The 17,819-nt window shown below is 37.8% G+C and overlaps 1 protein-coding gene across 1 annotated transcript in view; it reads right to left on the reverse strand.

Moving 5' to 3' along the window:
• The window catches only part of TMEM131L (transmembrane 131 like), a 73,124-nt gene that overhangs the window by 45,165 nt on the left and 10,140 nt on the right, over positions 1 to 17,819 (reverse strand). The window contains exons 4-5 of the mRNA XM_058192613.1: positions 1,473 to 1,541; positions 615 to 738 (exon numbers count right to left, since the gene is read on the reverse strand). Coding sequence (XP_058048596.1) covers positions 615 to 738; positions 1,473 to 1,541 — 193 coding nt within the window. The remainder of the gene's footprint in view (positions 1 to 614; positions 739 to 1,472; positions 1,542 to 17,819) is intronic.

The following is a 17,819-nucleotide window of genomic DNA, read 5'->3' on the forward strand; positions in this document are numbered from 1 at the left end:
GACTGGTATTTTAAAATTCCAGAAAGGTGACTAAATTATTTGATATAACAATTATTGTTAGAAGTCACACACTGGACCAATGTTTCTCTTATAAATGGACTATACTGAATGCTTTATTAACATTTTTGTATGTTATTAGTAAAATATAAAAGAATATTTAAATATTATGTACACTTGATAAAGCATTTTACTTGCAACTCTGCATTTTACAAGCAATGTTTGCTCTCTTTTGCAAGTATTTTCTTCAGAAAAAAGGACAGAAATGATAGGATGATTTCGAATGATTGAAAAGAGGATTTTTCCTACCAAGCTCTATTTTTTTCCATCAAGGAATGAAAAATATATATTGGCTTCAATGCATTTCCTCTTCTAATTTAATACTGTAAGCCACCCAGACGTAAGATGGTGGTGAATGTTTAATAAATAAAATAAAATTTAATAAATAAAGATGACAACAGCAAGTCAATGTAACCCGCTTTTCTGATATGAATGGATGTAAACTTCATTTGTTAATTATAAATTGATTGTGTGCTTACAAATATAAGCACTGCGATTTCGGCAAAAACTTGCATGCTACTGCAACATAATTTTCAAAAAGGCGTTAAAATACTCACTCTGCTATGAGCAGGGGACACATGAAAATGCCTAGTCGTTGTAAACACTGAATTCACTAGAATGTCTCTATCCTTATTAGGGTTGTAAGCATAGAGCATTTTAGCTTTGGGCAGCCCCAGTAACCTAAGGGAACAAGAAAAGGTGAAATAAGAAGACATTGCTAAAACGATAGATTATTCTTTTTGTTCCAACTCAGTTTCAACACTACAGAATTATACTCCACAAAAATAACATTATTTTCAACATAATTTGAAAAAAGATAATTTTGCAATAACTGAAGACATGGTATCAATGCCATGGTTTACAATGACACAAATTCTTCTTTCCTAGCATTGTGGCACTCTCAATATTTGAGGATTTCAATATATTATCTAAATATTGTTTTCATTTGCTTTTCAAAGCAGAATCAAACAAGAAGAGTATTGCTTGAATATGCTGAATTGGGTTTTAGGATAAGGTCAAACTATGGCTGAAATTAGCAGAGACTCAATATAGTAACAATGCATGAGCCTTGCCCTGATCACATTACAACAAACCATGGTTTGATATAACACTACATCTATGATATAAGTAGGTGAACAATCTAGATTATAAAGCAAGTTAATGTAGTTGATTTACATATTCCTCTTAAGAGCTGTAATTATTTTAAAACTTAGCTAATGTGCTGTTTCTTTCATAATTAAAAAAAAAATGGTATCTGTTCATTATTTACTTTTCTTTTCATAATCACCCTGAAAGTATTGATGCATCTTATGTAATGAGAAATGAAATCAGACAAAAGGCTCTTTTCTTGAAAATATTATTTTTGTATAATATATTATTTTGCCTTTATTCTGAAAAAATGCAAAAATACTCACTGCATTCCAAAATGGAGAATAGAAGGATGAAAATGAATAATCTTTCCATCAGGCATTTTTGCAGAAAACCTGAAAAAGAATATAGCAATAACTATAGAATCTTATTAGATAAGAGAATACATAAACACTCCTTCAATTAAATGTGTAGCACGCCATCTAATGCTTTGTTTATTTGGTAATTCCATTTTTGTATTGCTAAACTATATAAAATTCCAGATATTGGGATACTAAATTTCATAATATTCTATCCAAATGTAATAAAACCTTTTCAAGAATTCAGTTACATATAAACTATTCTGTAATGGCTAATTTAAGCCATTAAGTGTTTGCGAATAGAATAGAATAGAATAGAATAGAATAGAATAGAATAGAATAGAATAGAATAGAATAGAATAGAATAGAATTCTTTATTGGCCAAGTGTGATTGGACACACAAGGAATTTGTCTTGGTGCATATGCTCTCGGTGTATAAAAGAAAAGATACATTCGTCAAGAATCATAAGGTACAACATAGGGTACAAATAAGCAATCAAATAATATTAGGAAGCAGTCAATATAAATCGTAAGGATACCAGCAGGGGGGCAGGGGAAGAGAGACAGGATAGAAGCCTCCTGCAGCACCCTGCTGGCCAAAACAAGGCACGGTAGTACGTATGTCCCCCCCCCCAGCCTGTTTTTGCTAGCAGAGACACCACAAGCCAGTCCTTTGCTATTTCCAGGCCAGCCCTGTGGACCAGATCTAAACACCCAGTGGGCTGGATTCGGCCCACAGGCCTTAAATTTGACACCCCTGTTTTCTAGACATAATCTCACTCTCAGAACCAAAATAATACCATGTTTTTCTGGACATTCTTTTTTTAATTGTGAATATTTCAATACTTCTTTGTTGGCCTCAACAAGTTAATGTAGTATGCAACAATCTGTCCCTAACAAAGACAAAGTAGGATATGCTGCATGATCTACCTGTTGCTAAAGTCCCAAAGCCTCTGCTTCAATGGGGAAAAATCACTGAACTATACTGGTTCTCAGCCTCCCAACTTGGTACAAAAAGGCTCCTCAGCAAGATAATAGAGGTTCAAGAGAATAAGAAAGGCTCTGTACACCGTGTCTCATCAGTTTCTAGTGTAGCTCACCCATTCAGGCAGTATTCTGATATTTACTTCTCTACTCTCAAAAAGTGACTCTCTTGAAAGTTTATATATATGACTTGTTAATTAGAAGCAGGAGCATGCATATATAATAATAATAATAATAATAATAATAATAATAATAATAATAATAATAATGATGATGATGTTTAATTTGTATACCGCCCTTCTCCCAAAGGACTCAGGGCGGTGAACAGGCAAATAAAATACAAACAAGAAACATACACAATAATTAAAACAACCCTTAAAAAACTGATTCAAATTTGCCAAAAAATATAAAATAACATTACACCCCATAAGAATTACAAAAATTTAAAACCCATCGAAATTCAATTAAAAATTTGAAATTTAAAATTTAAAATCAGGCCAGTCCAGCCATACGAAATAAATAGGTTTTAAGTTCGCGGCGAAAGGTCCTAAGGTCAGGTAGTTGTCGAAGCCCAAGGGGAAGCTCGTTCCACAGGGTAGGAGCCCCCACAGAGAAGGCCCTCCCCCTGGGGGCCGCCAGTCGACATTGTTTGGCTGACGGCACCCTGAGGAGTCCCTCTCTGTGGGAACGCACCGGACGCTGGGAGATAGAGGCCGGCAATAGACGGTCCCGTAAGTAGCCCGGTCCTAAGCCATGGAGCGCTTTAAAAGTGGTAACCAATACCTTGAAGCGCACCCGGAAAACAACAGGTAGCCAGTGCAGTCTGCGCAGGATAGGTGTTACATGGGAGCTCCGAACCGCTCCCTCAATAACCCGCGCAGCCGCATTCTGGACTAGCTGAAGTTTCCGGGTGCTCTTCAAGGGGAGCCCCATGTAGAGAGCATTGCAGTAGTCCAGGCGAGAGGTAACGAGAGCATGAGTGACCGTGCATAGGGCATCCCGGTCCAGGAAGGGATGCAACTGGTGGATCAGGCGAACCTGATAAAAAGCTCTCCTGGAGATGGTCGTCAAATGATCTTCAAAGGACAACCGACCATCCAGGAGCACGCCCAAGTTGCGTACCTTCTCCATCGGGGCCAACGACTCGCCCCCGATGGACAGCCGCATCTGCAGCTGACTGTACCGAGGTGCTGGCATCCACAGCCACTCCGTCTTGGAGGGATTAAGTTTGAGCCTGTTCCTCCCCATCCAGACCCGTACAGCTTCCAAACACCGGGACAGCACTTCAACAGCTTCGCTGGGGTGGCCCGAGGTGGAAAAGTACAGCTGAGTATCATCAGCGTACAGTTGGTATCTCACCCCAAAGCCACTGATGATCTCACCCAGCGGCTTCATATAGATGTTGAACAGGAGGGGTGAGAGAATCGATCCCTGCGGCACCCCACACATGAGGCACCTCGGAGTCGATCTCTGCCCCCCTGCCAACACCGTCTGCGTCCAGTCAGAGAGGTAGGAGGAGAACCACCGATAAACGGTGCCCCCCACTCCCAACCCCTCCAACTGGCGCAGCAGGATACCATGGTATCAAAAGCCGCTGAGAGGTCTAATAGGACCAGGGCAGAGAAATAACCCCTATCCCTGGCCCTCCAGAGATCATCCACCAGCGCGACCAAAGCTGTCTCCGTCCTGTATCCGGGCCGAAAGCCAGACTGGAACGGGTCTAGATAGACAACTTCATCCAGGTACTGGGGTAGCTGACATGCCACCACACTCTCTACAACCTTCGCCGTAAAGCGAAGATTGGAGACTGGCCGGTAATTCCCTAAAACAGCTGGGTCCAGGGAAGGCTTATTGAGGAGAGATCTCACCACCGCCTCTTTCAAGGCAGCGGGAAAGACCCCCTCCCACAAAGAAGCATTTGTAATCCCCCAGAGCTAGCCTCGTGTCACCTCCTGTGTGGCCAGTACCAACCAGGAGGGGCACGGATCCAGTAAACATGTGGTGGCATTCAGCCTACCCAGCAACCTGTCCATGTCCATGATATTATTTTTATCTTCACATGAGAAAACTTGCCTAACTCTCAGAAGCTTCTATTTCAGATAAAAGAATAATTTTTAATTGTACATAGCTTATCCAAAAATTTACACTGAAGTCAGGACCTAGTTTTAATCACAATGCTGAAGGCAGCACAGGTTACCAAGTTTCTTAGTTTTCTCCCATGTATTCATTTACATAATATCTATTCCGCACAACTTTCTACACAACTTTGAATGAGTTTTTGTCCATGAATCAGCTTCTAAGAACAGAAGCCTACAGCTATATTAATTTGAATGTATGCAATGAGCAGCACAACTTTATTAGAATTTTAATCCTTTAAAACACATAGTACTGATGCAGACAGTATGTTTCAAAGTCAGATGTAACATAAAAATTCAGCTTGCTGAAACTGCTCTTATATTTGTAATCTGTTTTGTTGTTGTTGTTGTTGCCATATAACCTTGCCCACATTAATGGAATTGGTCTAAAACCTTAATTCTTCTGATCTTGTATTTCATAATACGTAAGACTGACAGATCCAATGTTTATACATATATCTGCTTTTACAGTGACCTGTACGGCTAGATAATATGATCAGTGAAACTGAATGTTTTCCTTGCAAAACAGGCAACCATTTCATTTGCTGTCTTCAACACTGCTTGTAATCACCCCAAGGCCTGCTATGCTGCCTCACTATGCAGGGTGAGGAGTGTTGCTGAGTGAAGTGAATAAAAAGCACTGGGAGTGTATGTATTTCCAACAGGATTAGCCAAGCAGCGCACTGGAAAACATGAATTAAATCTGGGAAGGAAAGAAAGTGATACTCAGAAATCTGAAGGAATAATGCCTTGATTCTGGATCACGAAACGAAAATGCTGCAGGCTTTCAAGATTCTGTTACTATAACAACAGAGTTCCAATATGTCTTGTCCATTTCCTGATCTGGCCTACTTGGAAGGCTGACACCAACTAAAAGAAGCAGGTATCTATATTACGTTGCAGTGTTATATGATGTTGTGTGAGATATAGTGATAAAGACCATTTAACAGACAATGGCAAAGGCATAATTTTATATCTGTCAGGAAAAACACATGGATAGACAAGATAAAGCTATTGACAATGTAATTTTGGACAACGAGCCTTTCAGGTCAGATGACACTAGGTATGCTACTAAAAAGAGCTGAGAACTTCTCAGAATTGTTTATGGTGTGGCTTTCCAGATAGCAAGTTAAAGAGAATAAAATCTGGAAGTTATAAAAATAGAAGTACTGTAGGAACATGGAATGTGAGCCGCATAAAGACAGGAAAGGTTAACACAGTGAAAGATGAAATGAATTTACTACACTCTGACATCTTTGCATCAGAGAATTGAAATGGCCTGGAAAAGGTCACTTAGAAGTTCATACTGCTTACTACTCAACAGGTAATAAGCAAAGAAGCAATTGCACTGTTTTCAAAGTTATAAAAGATAAAGCAAAGACAATATCTGGGTACACTGTAATAAATGACAGAATAAAATCAGTTAGGTTTTGTAGACAACCAGTTGATATGACAGGCTGGGCATGTTTATGTTCTAATCACTATTGCAGAAGAAGAGGCTGACAAGGTTTATGGTCAAGTTCAATCTGAAATTGACAGTACATGCAAGTAAGATGTGCTGCTTGTGCTTGGGGACTTGAATATCAATGATGAAAACAGCAAGGCAAGAATGTTATTGGACTGTACGCACAGCAAACAAATGAAAACGGGAAAACTTATCAATTTTTGCCAATTCAATGATGTCTCTGTTGCTAACAGTCTTACCCATATAGATATCATCACATAACACATAAAGAAATCAGACAGACGATATTACTACTAAAAGGAGATAGAAGAATTTAGTTACAATAACAGAAATGTGGCCAGAGGCTGACTGGAATAGACCATGAACTGCTCATATAAAAGTTCTAAGTTAAGGTAAAGTAGAACACAGCCAACCATTTTCCACAATCTAATCTAATCTAATCTAATATAATCTAATCTAATCTAATCTAATCTAATCTAATAAACAACAGAGTTGGAAGGGACCTTGGAGGCCTTCTAGTCCAACCCCCTGCCCAGGCAGGAAACCCTACACCATCTCAGTCAGATGGTTATCCAACATTTTCTTAAAAATTTCCAGTGTTGGAGCATTCACAACTTCTGCAGGCAAGTCGTTCCACTGATTAATTGTTCTAACTGTCAGGAAATTTCTCCTTAGTTCTAAGTTGCTTCTTTCCTTGATCAGTTTCCACCCATTGCTTCTTGTTCTACCCTCAGGTGCTTTGGAAAACAGCCCGACTCCCTCTTCTTTGTGGCAACCCCTGAGATATTGGAACACTGCTATCATGTCTCCCCTAGTCCTTCTTTTTATTAAACTAGACATACCCAGTATATGGGTTTTATACTTTAGCTTTTTTAAAGTTATAAACGGCCCAGAGTCACCGTGTCCATTATAAATTAAATAAATAAATTTTCAACAAACACATTAAGAATTAGAGACAGTATGGTGTGGTGCTTAAGGCATCACATTAGAAATGAAAGGAGACCATGAGCTGTAGTCCCACATTAGGAACAGAGCCAGTTGGGTGACATGGGCAAGTCACTCTTAGCCCTAGGAAAGAGAAATGGCAAACCACTTACAAAAAGCCTTGCCATGAAAACTGCAGGACTAGTCTAAGCTACTGCCACAAGTCATGACTCAAAGGCATAAAAAAAAAATGAAATGAAATAGACAGCCAAACAGGCTCCAACAGAGGCAACTGCAGATCCAGTGATACCCACAGCTGTAACTTTGCCTAACTCTATCTTAACATGATATCCAAACCAAAGTGAGTTATTTCTGTTTAGAGAATGAAGTTGAAATGAAATTATAAAATTAATATTCAGCCACAACTGGAGCTGTCCCTTAGTCATCAGCTGTCCAGGTCATAAGAACAGCCAGTCGACCCAAGGGGAAAGCCAACACTAGCATGGAATTATTAATATCCCATAATTATGGACAAAGTAAATTTATTATATAAAACAAGACAAATCTAAACATAAAATCCATTAAAATATACTAACAATATACTTTACACACACACACACACACACACACATATAAACAAGTTAACTGCGGATAGAATTTTAACAGGCTTTTAAAATTAAAATTTCAAGAATACCTTTTTTATTAGCATGTGCTTGTTGTAAAGGGGTTTATTAGCATGAATCCAGCTCTTTGCTCCATTCTCTGACTTTATATACTGAACTATATTTATATGTGGAGCACTTAGGTCAAAAGTCCATGCAATCTGCATTGACATCTTTTATCCCAAAGGAGATTGTATATGCAAATCCAGCTTAACCTTTGTTTGGTAACACAAAGGCTTATGTTTTAATACACAGATGTAGCCCCATGGAATGACCAGGGATAATCTAGATCCAAATAGTCATAAATACTCTCCAAATAAAAGGGTTACTTTTAAAGAAAAAACAAGAGTTTGGCCCTATTCTATGCTCACTAAGTATATCTCTGTTATAAAGAAGGGAAATGCAATTAAAGAAGGGAAGAAGGAAATACAATTTGAAGCAATAGGAAGTAAAATGTCATTACACCCGGCCACATTTTTATACTTTATATATACATTATATATTAATACAATCCAATTCCTAGTCTTAAATAAACAATGTAAACTAGATTTTGCAATTATATAAAGGATCTGTCAATGTAGGTAACCTGAATAGTTCAAGTCTAATCACAGAACTGAATGAATATATTGAATATTTTCAAAATAACATTATGTTCCAACTATGGTCTGCTACATAAAGTTAGTTTAAGTAAACTGCAGGTTGAAAAGCAATATGGTACTCTCTCAAAATATGTTTATTTTAAAATAGAAGCAAAAGTTTCATAAATAGAAAATGTGTTATAATTGCCATTTGGAGAAATCCATGTAAGTATGTACTCTCTAAGTTTATGAAAAACATGTACAAACTTACAGTCCCACTAGAATTGAATACAGCTAATGGGTATCATCACGCAACTAGCCAAACTTCAGAATTTCACCTTTCATTCAGAAAAAATAAAACTGTAAAATCATTAACCAGTATTTTTCACTATTCTTCTAGGTAAAAGCAGCACAAAACTCTTTTTATTTCATAAAAAGTATTTTGTAAGAAGCTTGGTTTAACAAACCATGATTGATATGGCCTTACTTGTAAACAGAATAAGCATGTATAGAGAAGTGAGTAACTATAACATTCTTGTGATATTTGTTATGTTATATCATACTTTTGGCTGATGGGCATATACGTATATACATACATAAGAAAGAGTTTAACAATCCTCTAATCCAGGGATGTCAAACTCGATTTTATTGAGGTCCACATCAGGGTTGTGTTTGACCTCTGGGGCCAGGGTGAGTATGGCCAGCTTGATGTCACTCGTGTCAGGGGCATCTGTGGTGGCCCAAGCGCTCTGCCAGTAAAAATGGGCTCCCGAACTCCATTTTCGGCTGCAACAGTCTCCTGCCACTCTCTGCCAGTGAAAACAGAGCTCAGGGGGACTGCATGTGTCCCCCTGAACTCTGTTTTTGCTATCAGAGGCACTGAGGGCCTGCCCTTCACTGTTTCTAGGGCAGTGCCACGGGCCAGACCTAAGCACCCCATGGGCCGGATCCAGCCCATGGGCCTTGAGTTTGACACTCCTGCTCTAATCCATTAATATAAATATAAATATAATTTAAATTAATATAAATATTAATTAATATAAAACCAGTCCTTCTATGCAAATATGTTTTATAAGTTTAAAGTCAACTGCATCTTAAACAGAATTTAAACAGATCAAAACTCAAATTAATTTTGAAAGAAATGGATTACAAAGAGTAATCCTTCTGGTCAGAAACTCTTAAGACTACAGGAAAAAAAGGGTGAGGGAAAATTCTATAAATGGAAACACTGCAACAGAAATCAAACTGGCACCGAAGAACAGTAGTTAATGGCAACAAAACATGTATGTCATGGGTCAAAGAGTTGGTCAAACAAGTCTTTCAAATCCATTCTATTGCTACTTGTCTTGAACAGAATTTTGAAAATAGCAAACAGTACAGTATTGTAAAGCATTTCAATACAGTGTTATTCAAGATGGCACATACTTTAAAAGTGACACTTGGTGTTAATCTTTTCTTGACTTAGTAGACTAAGCAAGATCTAAAATCCAAAATGAAGTTCTAACCAAACTGAAAATGTAGAACTGCAATTTTGCAGTCGACAAATGCAACAGAAGGCTGACATTGAAGATTTTATTTAACTGATTTCTTATTTTTGTTTAATTTATTTAAATGTTATTCTGCCTATCATTCGATAGGTTCATTTTTATGAACAATCTTTATTACTTCTAAAATTAGAATATAAAATATAACTTTTAATCACAAAACTACATGCTATATAAACTTAATTTTGTTTTATCAAAACTTCAAATCATACATCTTTCACAAGTGCACAGAGATCTAATCTTGATTTGCTATTTGAACCAAACATCTCAAATACTTGATCCATGTTAAATATTGCTTAAGAAAATACTTATATCAAGTCACGGCAAAGTATAATTAAAATTACTTCCTTATATAAGGAAAAAAGACAATGTAAAAATTGTTTTTTAACTTTAGGCAGCCACCTAACAATCAATGGTCCTGAAAATAAGAAAATACAAAACAAGTAAAATAAAAAATAGTGGTTATATTCTAATAAACTTAAGGCAGATGACAAAATGCAATACAACTGAATTACAAGAGATTTCAAGCATATATAACTGAACCAATATAGATACAATAAACATTAGAAACTATAAAAGATCTTAATTAGCACATATAAAATGAAGAACTTCAGTACAGAATACAGAATGTTAGAGTTGGAAGGGACCTTGGAGGTCTTCTATTCCAACTCTATACCATTCTGGACAAATGGCTGTCCAATTTCTTCTTAAAAATGTCCAGTGTTGGAGCACCCAAAACCCCTGAAGACAAGACATTCCACAGATTAATTGTTCTCACTATCAGGAAATGTAACCTTAATTCCAGGTTGGATCACTCTTTGATAATTTTCCATCTGTTACTTCTTGTCTTGCCCTCCTGTGGAGAATAGCTTGTCCCCCTCTTCTTTAATAATAAGACCCCCCAAAATAAGGCCAAGCCCTTATTTCAAGGTCTTGTTTTCGGGAAAACACGGTATATATGCTTTGGTGCTTTCTAAAAAAAATTAAAATAAAAACTAACTTGTGCAATTTTGGGATATAAAAATAGATATTGGGAACTGAGAGAAAATAAAATTGACAAATGTGTTCATTTCTAAGATGGACACATTATTTCAGGGTTCATTTAACAGAAGGATGGGGAAATATATGGGGAAGGGTCTTTTACATCAAATGATTTATTTAGCAAATAAAGTTATATCAACATTTTTTTAATTCTGCCCTCTCCAAATTGTTTTTGCATTATCAATGAAGACAGTTGGAAAAAAATAAATAGAACTGAGGGATAAAGAAAGACACAGTTTGAGATCAAATATGAAGGAAGCAAGGATTACAGGTAAAATAAAAAGAACGTTTGGAAATTGTCTTGTCAGCAGATACAGTAATCAAACTTTCCATTTGTTCTTCTAAATAGCTACCTATATTGGAATGAAGTCAGCAGCAACTGGGAAGTATTTTTAAGGAATATCTTAAACTGAGAAACATCTTCATAAAGTAAGGGGTATAATTCAGAGACTGCATGGGGCAATGGATCTAGAGACAGAGAAAACTAAAAATAATATTGAACATCAGAACACCAAATATGGTGCAGCCTTCCACCAGCTAACCAAATGACAGCACAACATTCCCAAAAGAGCTCTGGAAGTCTAATTTTGCTCTTAAAATATCCTCTTAAAATACTGAGTGTTCTGGCAGAGCAAGACACATTTTTCCCCTCTTTTTTTTGTTCCAAGTTTTTGGCTAGTGAATTTGTGAAAGCCTGCTTACACTTGTGATAGATGTCTGCTACATACACTCAACTGCTGCAGTCTGTTCCAGCTCCTCTTTCATGAATCATCTGCTGCATCCCTGAGAAGGGTTGTATACCAATAGTTTCTGTTACTATAAAATCATGATGAATACAGATAGTCCTAGACGTATGGCCACAGTTGTTAAGTTAGTAACATGGTTGTTTAATGAATCTGACTTTGCTTGTCAGAAGGCCACAGAAGAGGGATCACGTGACCCTGGGACACTGCAGCCATCATAAATATGAGCCAGTTGCCAAGCATCCAAATTTTGATTACGTGACCATGAGGATGCTGCAATGGTCATAAGTGTGAAAAATGGTCATAAGTCACTTTTTTCAGTGCTGTTGTAACTTCAAACGGTCACTAAATGAACATTTGTAAGTCAAGGACTATCTGTACTTATTTTTCATGCAGAGGAAGGCAAAAGAATGTACACCGGGGTAGTCAACCTTTTTATACCTCCTGCCCACTATTTGTATCTGTTACTAATAAAATTTTCTAACCGCCCACCAGTTCCACAGTAATGCACCATGTATCATCGTCTGCGCATGCCTCTCGCGCATCATGGTTTGGGTTTGGGGGAGGCGCCGGCTACCAGCTCTGCTTGTCTGTTACAGCTGGGTGGTGTGGGGGGAGAAGCGCAAGCTATTCTGGGATGAGGCTCTTTTATTTGCAGTCACACTATAGCACCATTTAGTTTCACTTACGTAACATGCACTAAACTTATGCGCAGGCAATACAAATAGTATATTTTCAGAAATTTAAATTGTCACGGGGAATTTTATGAAAACCTAATGAAAATGTTTTTAAATAATGTTATGAATTTTTTTTAAAAAGTCAATTAAATATAAAAAAAGGAAAGTGCTTCAGTATCGGACAAAACCCCTACCGCCCACCATGAAAGCTGGAACGCCCACTAATGGGCGGTAGGGACCAGGCTGACTACCACTGATGTACACTCTCACCCTAAAACAACACAGGGTAGAGAAACAGGACAGGACAAACTTTTTTAACCTAGCACCTATCAGATATACACTTCCATAGCCTATAATTCATGCTACCAAAGCCAAAGATTGGAGATGACTGGAAAAATAGAGCAACAGATCAAATTAACTGAGTATTTGTAATTATGCACGGTAGCAAACATTGCAAAATAACCATGCATCTTCCTTTAGATTAACAGTATTTAAAGTCCTATTTTTTTCAAAGCCAAATTTCATTTCAAAATGAAAACGAAATCAAAATCATCTTAATATAGAACTACAAAGAGTCCATTCAAATGAACCAATTAGCAGAAACCATTTGCATTTTACCTTTAGCTCTTACTTCCATTGGTATCCCTAGAGATTGCTATTTTTTAAATATACTTAATTAGCTTACATGATTTCTATCCCAATCATTAAGTTCTAGGAAACTCATATATTTAAAGAACCCTAATATCATTTTAAAAAATGAGAAGCCGAGTAGAATTGCATGGCATTCAGAACATTTCTAAAATGTTCTGAAAACCCAGCAATATAAAAACTATTTTCATTTTCTTCTAAATGTTCAAAGGGAGGAGACACTATCTTTACATCAGGAAGTAAGGAATTCCATAAGCCTCGACAAGGTCCTAGCCTGCGCCCATCCCCACTTCTGACTGCTTTCATGACACAAACATGAAACTGCTTTCAGGGCATAGGATGGGCCACCATGTTTAACATAGGAGGTAAGATTCTCATGTAATGGTTTACTTTTACCATACTACATAACATTTTTTCACTGAAGCCAAGAAGTTCTATTTTGGTCTCATCCATCCAAAGAACATTCTTCTAATAGCATTCTGACTTATCCACATGATCCTTTGCAAACTGAAAATTGTTAGCAGTACTTTTTTTTTGGATAGTGTCTTTTTCCTTGCGACTCTGCCTTGCAAACCATTGTTGTTCAGTGTTCTTCATGAACACTGACATTGGCCAATGTGAAAAAGCTCCTTAGCTCTTAACCTCGGGTTCTTTGAGATTTCCCAGGATATTACTTGCCTTGCTCTTGGTCCAATCTTAGTTTTATAAACTTTGAATAGTTCATGAACTTTTAAGTCTACAATATAAATACTTATTAACTTCAAATTGCACTGGAGACTCCAATAAGCAGAAATTTCCTGACAGTTAGAACAATTAATTAGTGGAATGACTTGTCTCCAGAAGTTGTGGGTGCTCTAACAGGATGTTTTTAAGAAGAGAGATATTTTTCAGAAGCCAAGGGTTTCCTGCCTAAGCAGGGGGTTAGACTAGAAGACCTCCAAGGTCACTCCCAACTCTGTTATTCTGTTATATCTAGCTGCCTTAGTTTTTATTTGGGAGAAATTTTCTGAATATTAATTTAAAGCAAAGGCATACTCTGAACCTGCTCATTTTAGACATACTCTGATAATTATTTTTAATTTGACATGTATAAAGCAAACTTTTAAGACTTTTTGAAAATGGTCTAAAAATGATGGCTACAGTAAATAAGGCCACTACAAAAATTTATCCAAAATTTATTCAGTGACATTGCGCTCTAATATCTCCTCACAAGAATATTTGGTATTTCCTCAATTCACATTTTTTTTCTTGGCTTGATTCCTGAAGGTGCTTAATTGGACCCATGAATATAAATTCTGTGCTTTAATTTGCAGCTTGTCTACATTCCAAGATAAATATTCATGAAATATTGGTTGCCACTCCATGGTCTAAATCAAGAACTGGAAGTTTGTGAATGCCGGAATGCTCTGCTGTTTTTCTTTTTTTTCCCTAACCAGCCTCCACACTCTTTACCATGCCATTAGTGAACATAGTAATGGGGAAATGCAGTACAATCAAACATGAAGGAAATATAAATTTGCGCTATTCTTCAAGATAATCAACTTGTATCCATTCATTTAGTTATAGACACTGAAAAAAAGGAACTTATGATCAGTACTTGGGCTTACGATTGTTACTGCATTCCCATTATCATGTGATCAAAATTTGACACTGAGCAATTGGCATGTGTTTATGATGGTTGAGACATTCTGTGGTCATGTGATCATCATTTTCAACCTTCCGAGATGACATCTGGCAGGAAAAGTCAATGGGGGAAGTTGGATTTGCTTACCAACCATGTGATTCACTTAAAAACTGCAGTGATTTACTATATTTAACAAAATAGCAAAAAAGGTTATAAAATAATAATAGTAATAATAATAATAATAATAATGGGCATGCATAAGTGCACAAAAGTGCCTACCATTCCTGTCCTATTGTTTTCTTTCATTGTATGTGCTTGTATATAATGTTGTGACAAATAAAAAAAAATTGGTTGTGGCTCATTTAACAACTACCTTGTTTAGCAACAGAAATTTGGATGTCAAAATAATTTGGAATTATTTTTCACAAATCCTTTTTGTAAATGGAAACCCTTTGAAAATGGAGGATTTGCTTCATTTTGAAACACCCCGTAAATGCCTATGAGGCCTTTCAAAAGGGAGCAAATCCCTCCATTTTCAAAGGCCTCATATGCGTCTGTGGGGGATTTCAACAGGGAGCAAATCCCTCCATTTTCAAAGGCCTCATATGCGTCTGTGGGGGATTTCAACAGGGAGCGAATCCCTCCATTTTCAAAGGCCTCATATGCGTCTGTGGGGGATTTCAACAGGGAGCGAATCCCTCCATTTTCAAAGGCCTCATATGCATGTATGAAGTATTTCAACAGGGAGCGAATCCCTCCATTTTCAAAGGCCTCATATGCGTCTGTGGGGGATTTCAACAGGGAGCGAATCCCTCCATTTTCAAAGGCCTCATATGCATGTATGAAGTATTTCAACAGGGAGCAAATCCCTCCATTTTCAAAGGCCTCATATGCATGTATGAAGTATTTCAACAGGGAGCGAATCCCTCCATTTTCAAAGGCCTCATATGCGTCTGTGGGGGATTTCAACAGGGAGCGAATCCCTCCATTTTCAAAGGCCTCATATGCATGTATGAAGTATTTCAACAGGGAGCGAATCCCTCCATTTTCAAAGGCCTCATATGCATGTATGAAGTATTTCAACAGGGAGCGAATCCCTCCATTTTCAAAGGCCTCATATGCATCTGTGGGGGATTTCAACAGGGAGCAAATCTCTCCATTTTCAAAGGCCTCATGGGGGATTTCAAAAGGGAGCGAATCCATTCATTTTCAAAGGCCTCACAGGTGCCTATGGAACATTTCAAAATGGAGGGATCTGCTCCATTTTCAAAGGCCTCTTAGGTGTCCAAGGGGTGTTTCAAAAGGGAGCGAATCTCTCCGTTTTCAAAGGCCCCATTTGCATGCAGATGAAGCATCCAGTCTCCGTCTGGGTGAAAAGTGTCCCGGTGGTGATGGAAAGGATTGGGGGAGGAGTGGGAGACAGGTGCAGCAAACACTTTTCATGCCCAGGAGCTTCCACTGACTCTTCTCTCCCTCAAAGCGAAAGAAACTGTGGCAGAGAGGAGACAGATCTTTGCAAGGTAAGTGAGTCCAGCGTGGCAGAAAGTGAAAAGCATGAGGTATTTTAGTGGGTTGGGGAGGCCTTGGGGGCCTGTTCCATCACTACCCACCCCCGGTGGCCTTCTCACACAGAGATACCTCATGTGCAACTTAATTAAAATTAGCGAATGCGTGGCTGAAAGTAGGGCGTTATCTCATTCAAGGTACAAGATACATTCTCACTAATCCTCGAGGTACAGAATGGAATGAGCAGCCTCCATTATATTTGTAACTCGAGGACTACCTGTAATCCACTTTCATTCTTTCTGCCTTCTTTCAGGAATTCACAGGATGCAGCAAGAGCCCTTCCACATTAGATTTATTTAGTTAGTTATTTAACCCAGGGGTCTGCAAACTTGGTTCTTTTAAGACTTGTGGACTTCAACTCCCAGAGTTCCTCATCCAGCTTTGCTGGCTGAGGGACTCTGGGAGTTGAAGTCCACAAGTCTTAAAAGAGCCAAGTTTGCAGACCCCTGATTTAACCTATACAAAATCAGAAGGAAAAATGGAAATGTAAGTAAAAAGAAAAGTAAATTCCTTTTACTTGAAGCTTGGACCTTACAACTGGTAGTGCTGAAATTCAATCATAAAGTCAAAATTTCTGGTAACACTAGGAACCACACATTATTGGGGAGAGCATATGAGGCATGTGGGCCTCCCACCCATTGTGTAAATGAAAGATTTTCTTAAAATGCCAGGAATGCAAATGAATGAAGGCATCTATACCAAGTTTCATAAGAATGTTTCAAATATCCATTGCCTGTTTTTAATCAATACAAGTTTAAAAAACGCCAAATTGGTGTTTTTTTCCAGGTTCTTCCCCTCAGCGAAGTTTTTATTTTCCTTTTACTAAAATTTATACCTCAAGAGAAAAGCTGCTAAGTATGTAATTTACTGTATGGTAATATGAGCCTGAAAAAAACCCCAAATCCCATAAACAGTGTTTGGTTGAAAGTGATTTGAGTGGCTGTTGATCAGGACTGTGAGTGTGAGTGAGTGACCATAAGTGTTACTCATCAACAGCCACTAAAATCACTTTCAACCAAATACTGACATTCATTCACTCCTAAAGAATACACAAGAGACCCAGTGAATCTAAAGTTACAGCAAGTAACAATGTAAATTTATTATCTCTCTCTCTCTCTCTCTCTCTCTCTCTCTCACACACACACACACACACACACACACACACACACACACACACACCCCTGGATCCACACCTACCCGCATCCTGCTCAACTAAGCTGCCATCCTCAACCTGCTAGAGGGATGAGCTGCCAAATCTGAATCCAAAGACAATGCAAAGAGCATGCAGGCTTCTGAACCCTTTTTATTGCCCAAAGTGCATGATTTGTTAATTTACTAATGGAAACTACTCTTGCCTTGTTCATTTAAAAATCTGGTAGCTGTTGATGGGATTTGCAGTTTTCCAAGTATTCAGGAACTTCAGGTCCAACTTCTTTTCTCTGGTTCAGGTGACATTTTTCCTTAACAATTTGGTTCCTTCTTATCTATTTCCTCTAAGGATATAGGGGAATTCTGGCTGGGGAAGTCTGGGAGTTGAAGTCCATATATCTTCAAGCCTCCAAGGTTGAGAAACACTGTTTTAGACAATTCCTGGCTTTTTTATCCACTCTTTCTATATACTTGTTCATCTTTAGTATGGCAGCTTTAGTCCAGTTTCACAAATGTTTTTATACATACTGCCTGGTTCACATCTATTAAAAGCACATCGTTTGCACAAGAATTG

The sequence above is a fragment of the Ahaetulla prasina genome, chromosome 8 (genome assembly GCF_028640845.1).
Source record: "Ahaetulla prasina isolate Xishuangbanna chromosome 8, ASM2864084v1, whole genome shotgun sequence".
NCBI classification, from domain to species: Eukaryota; Metazoa; Chordata; class Lepidosauria; order Squamata; family Colubridae; genus Ahaetulla; species Ahaetulla prasina.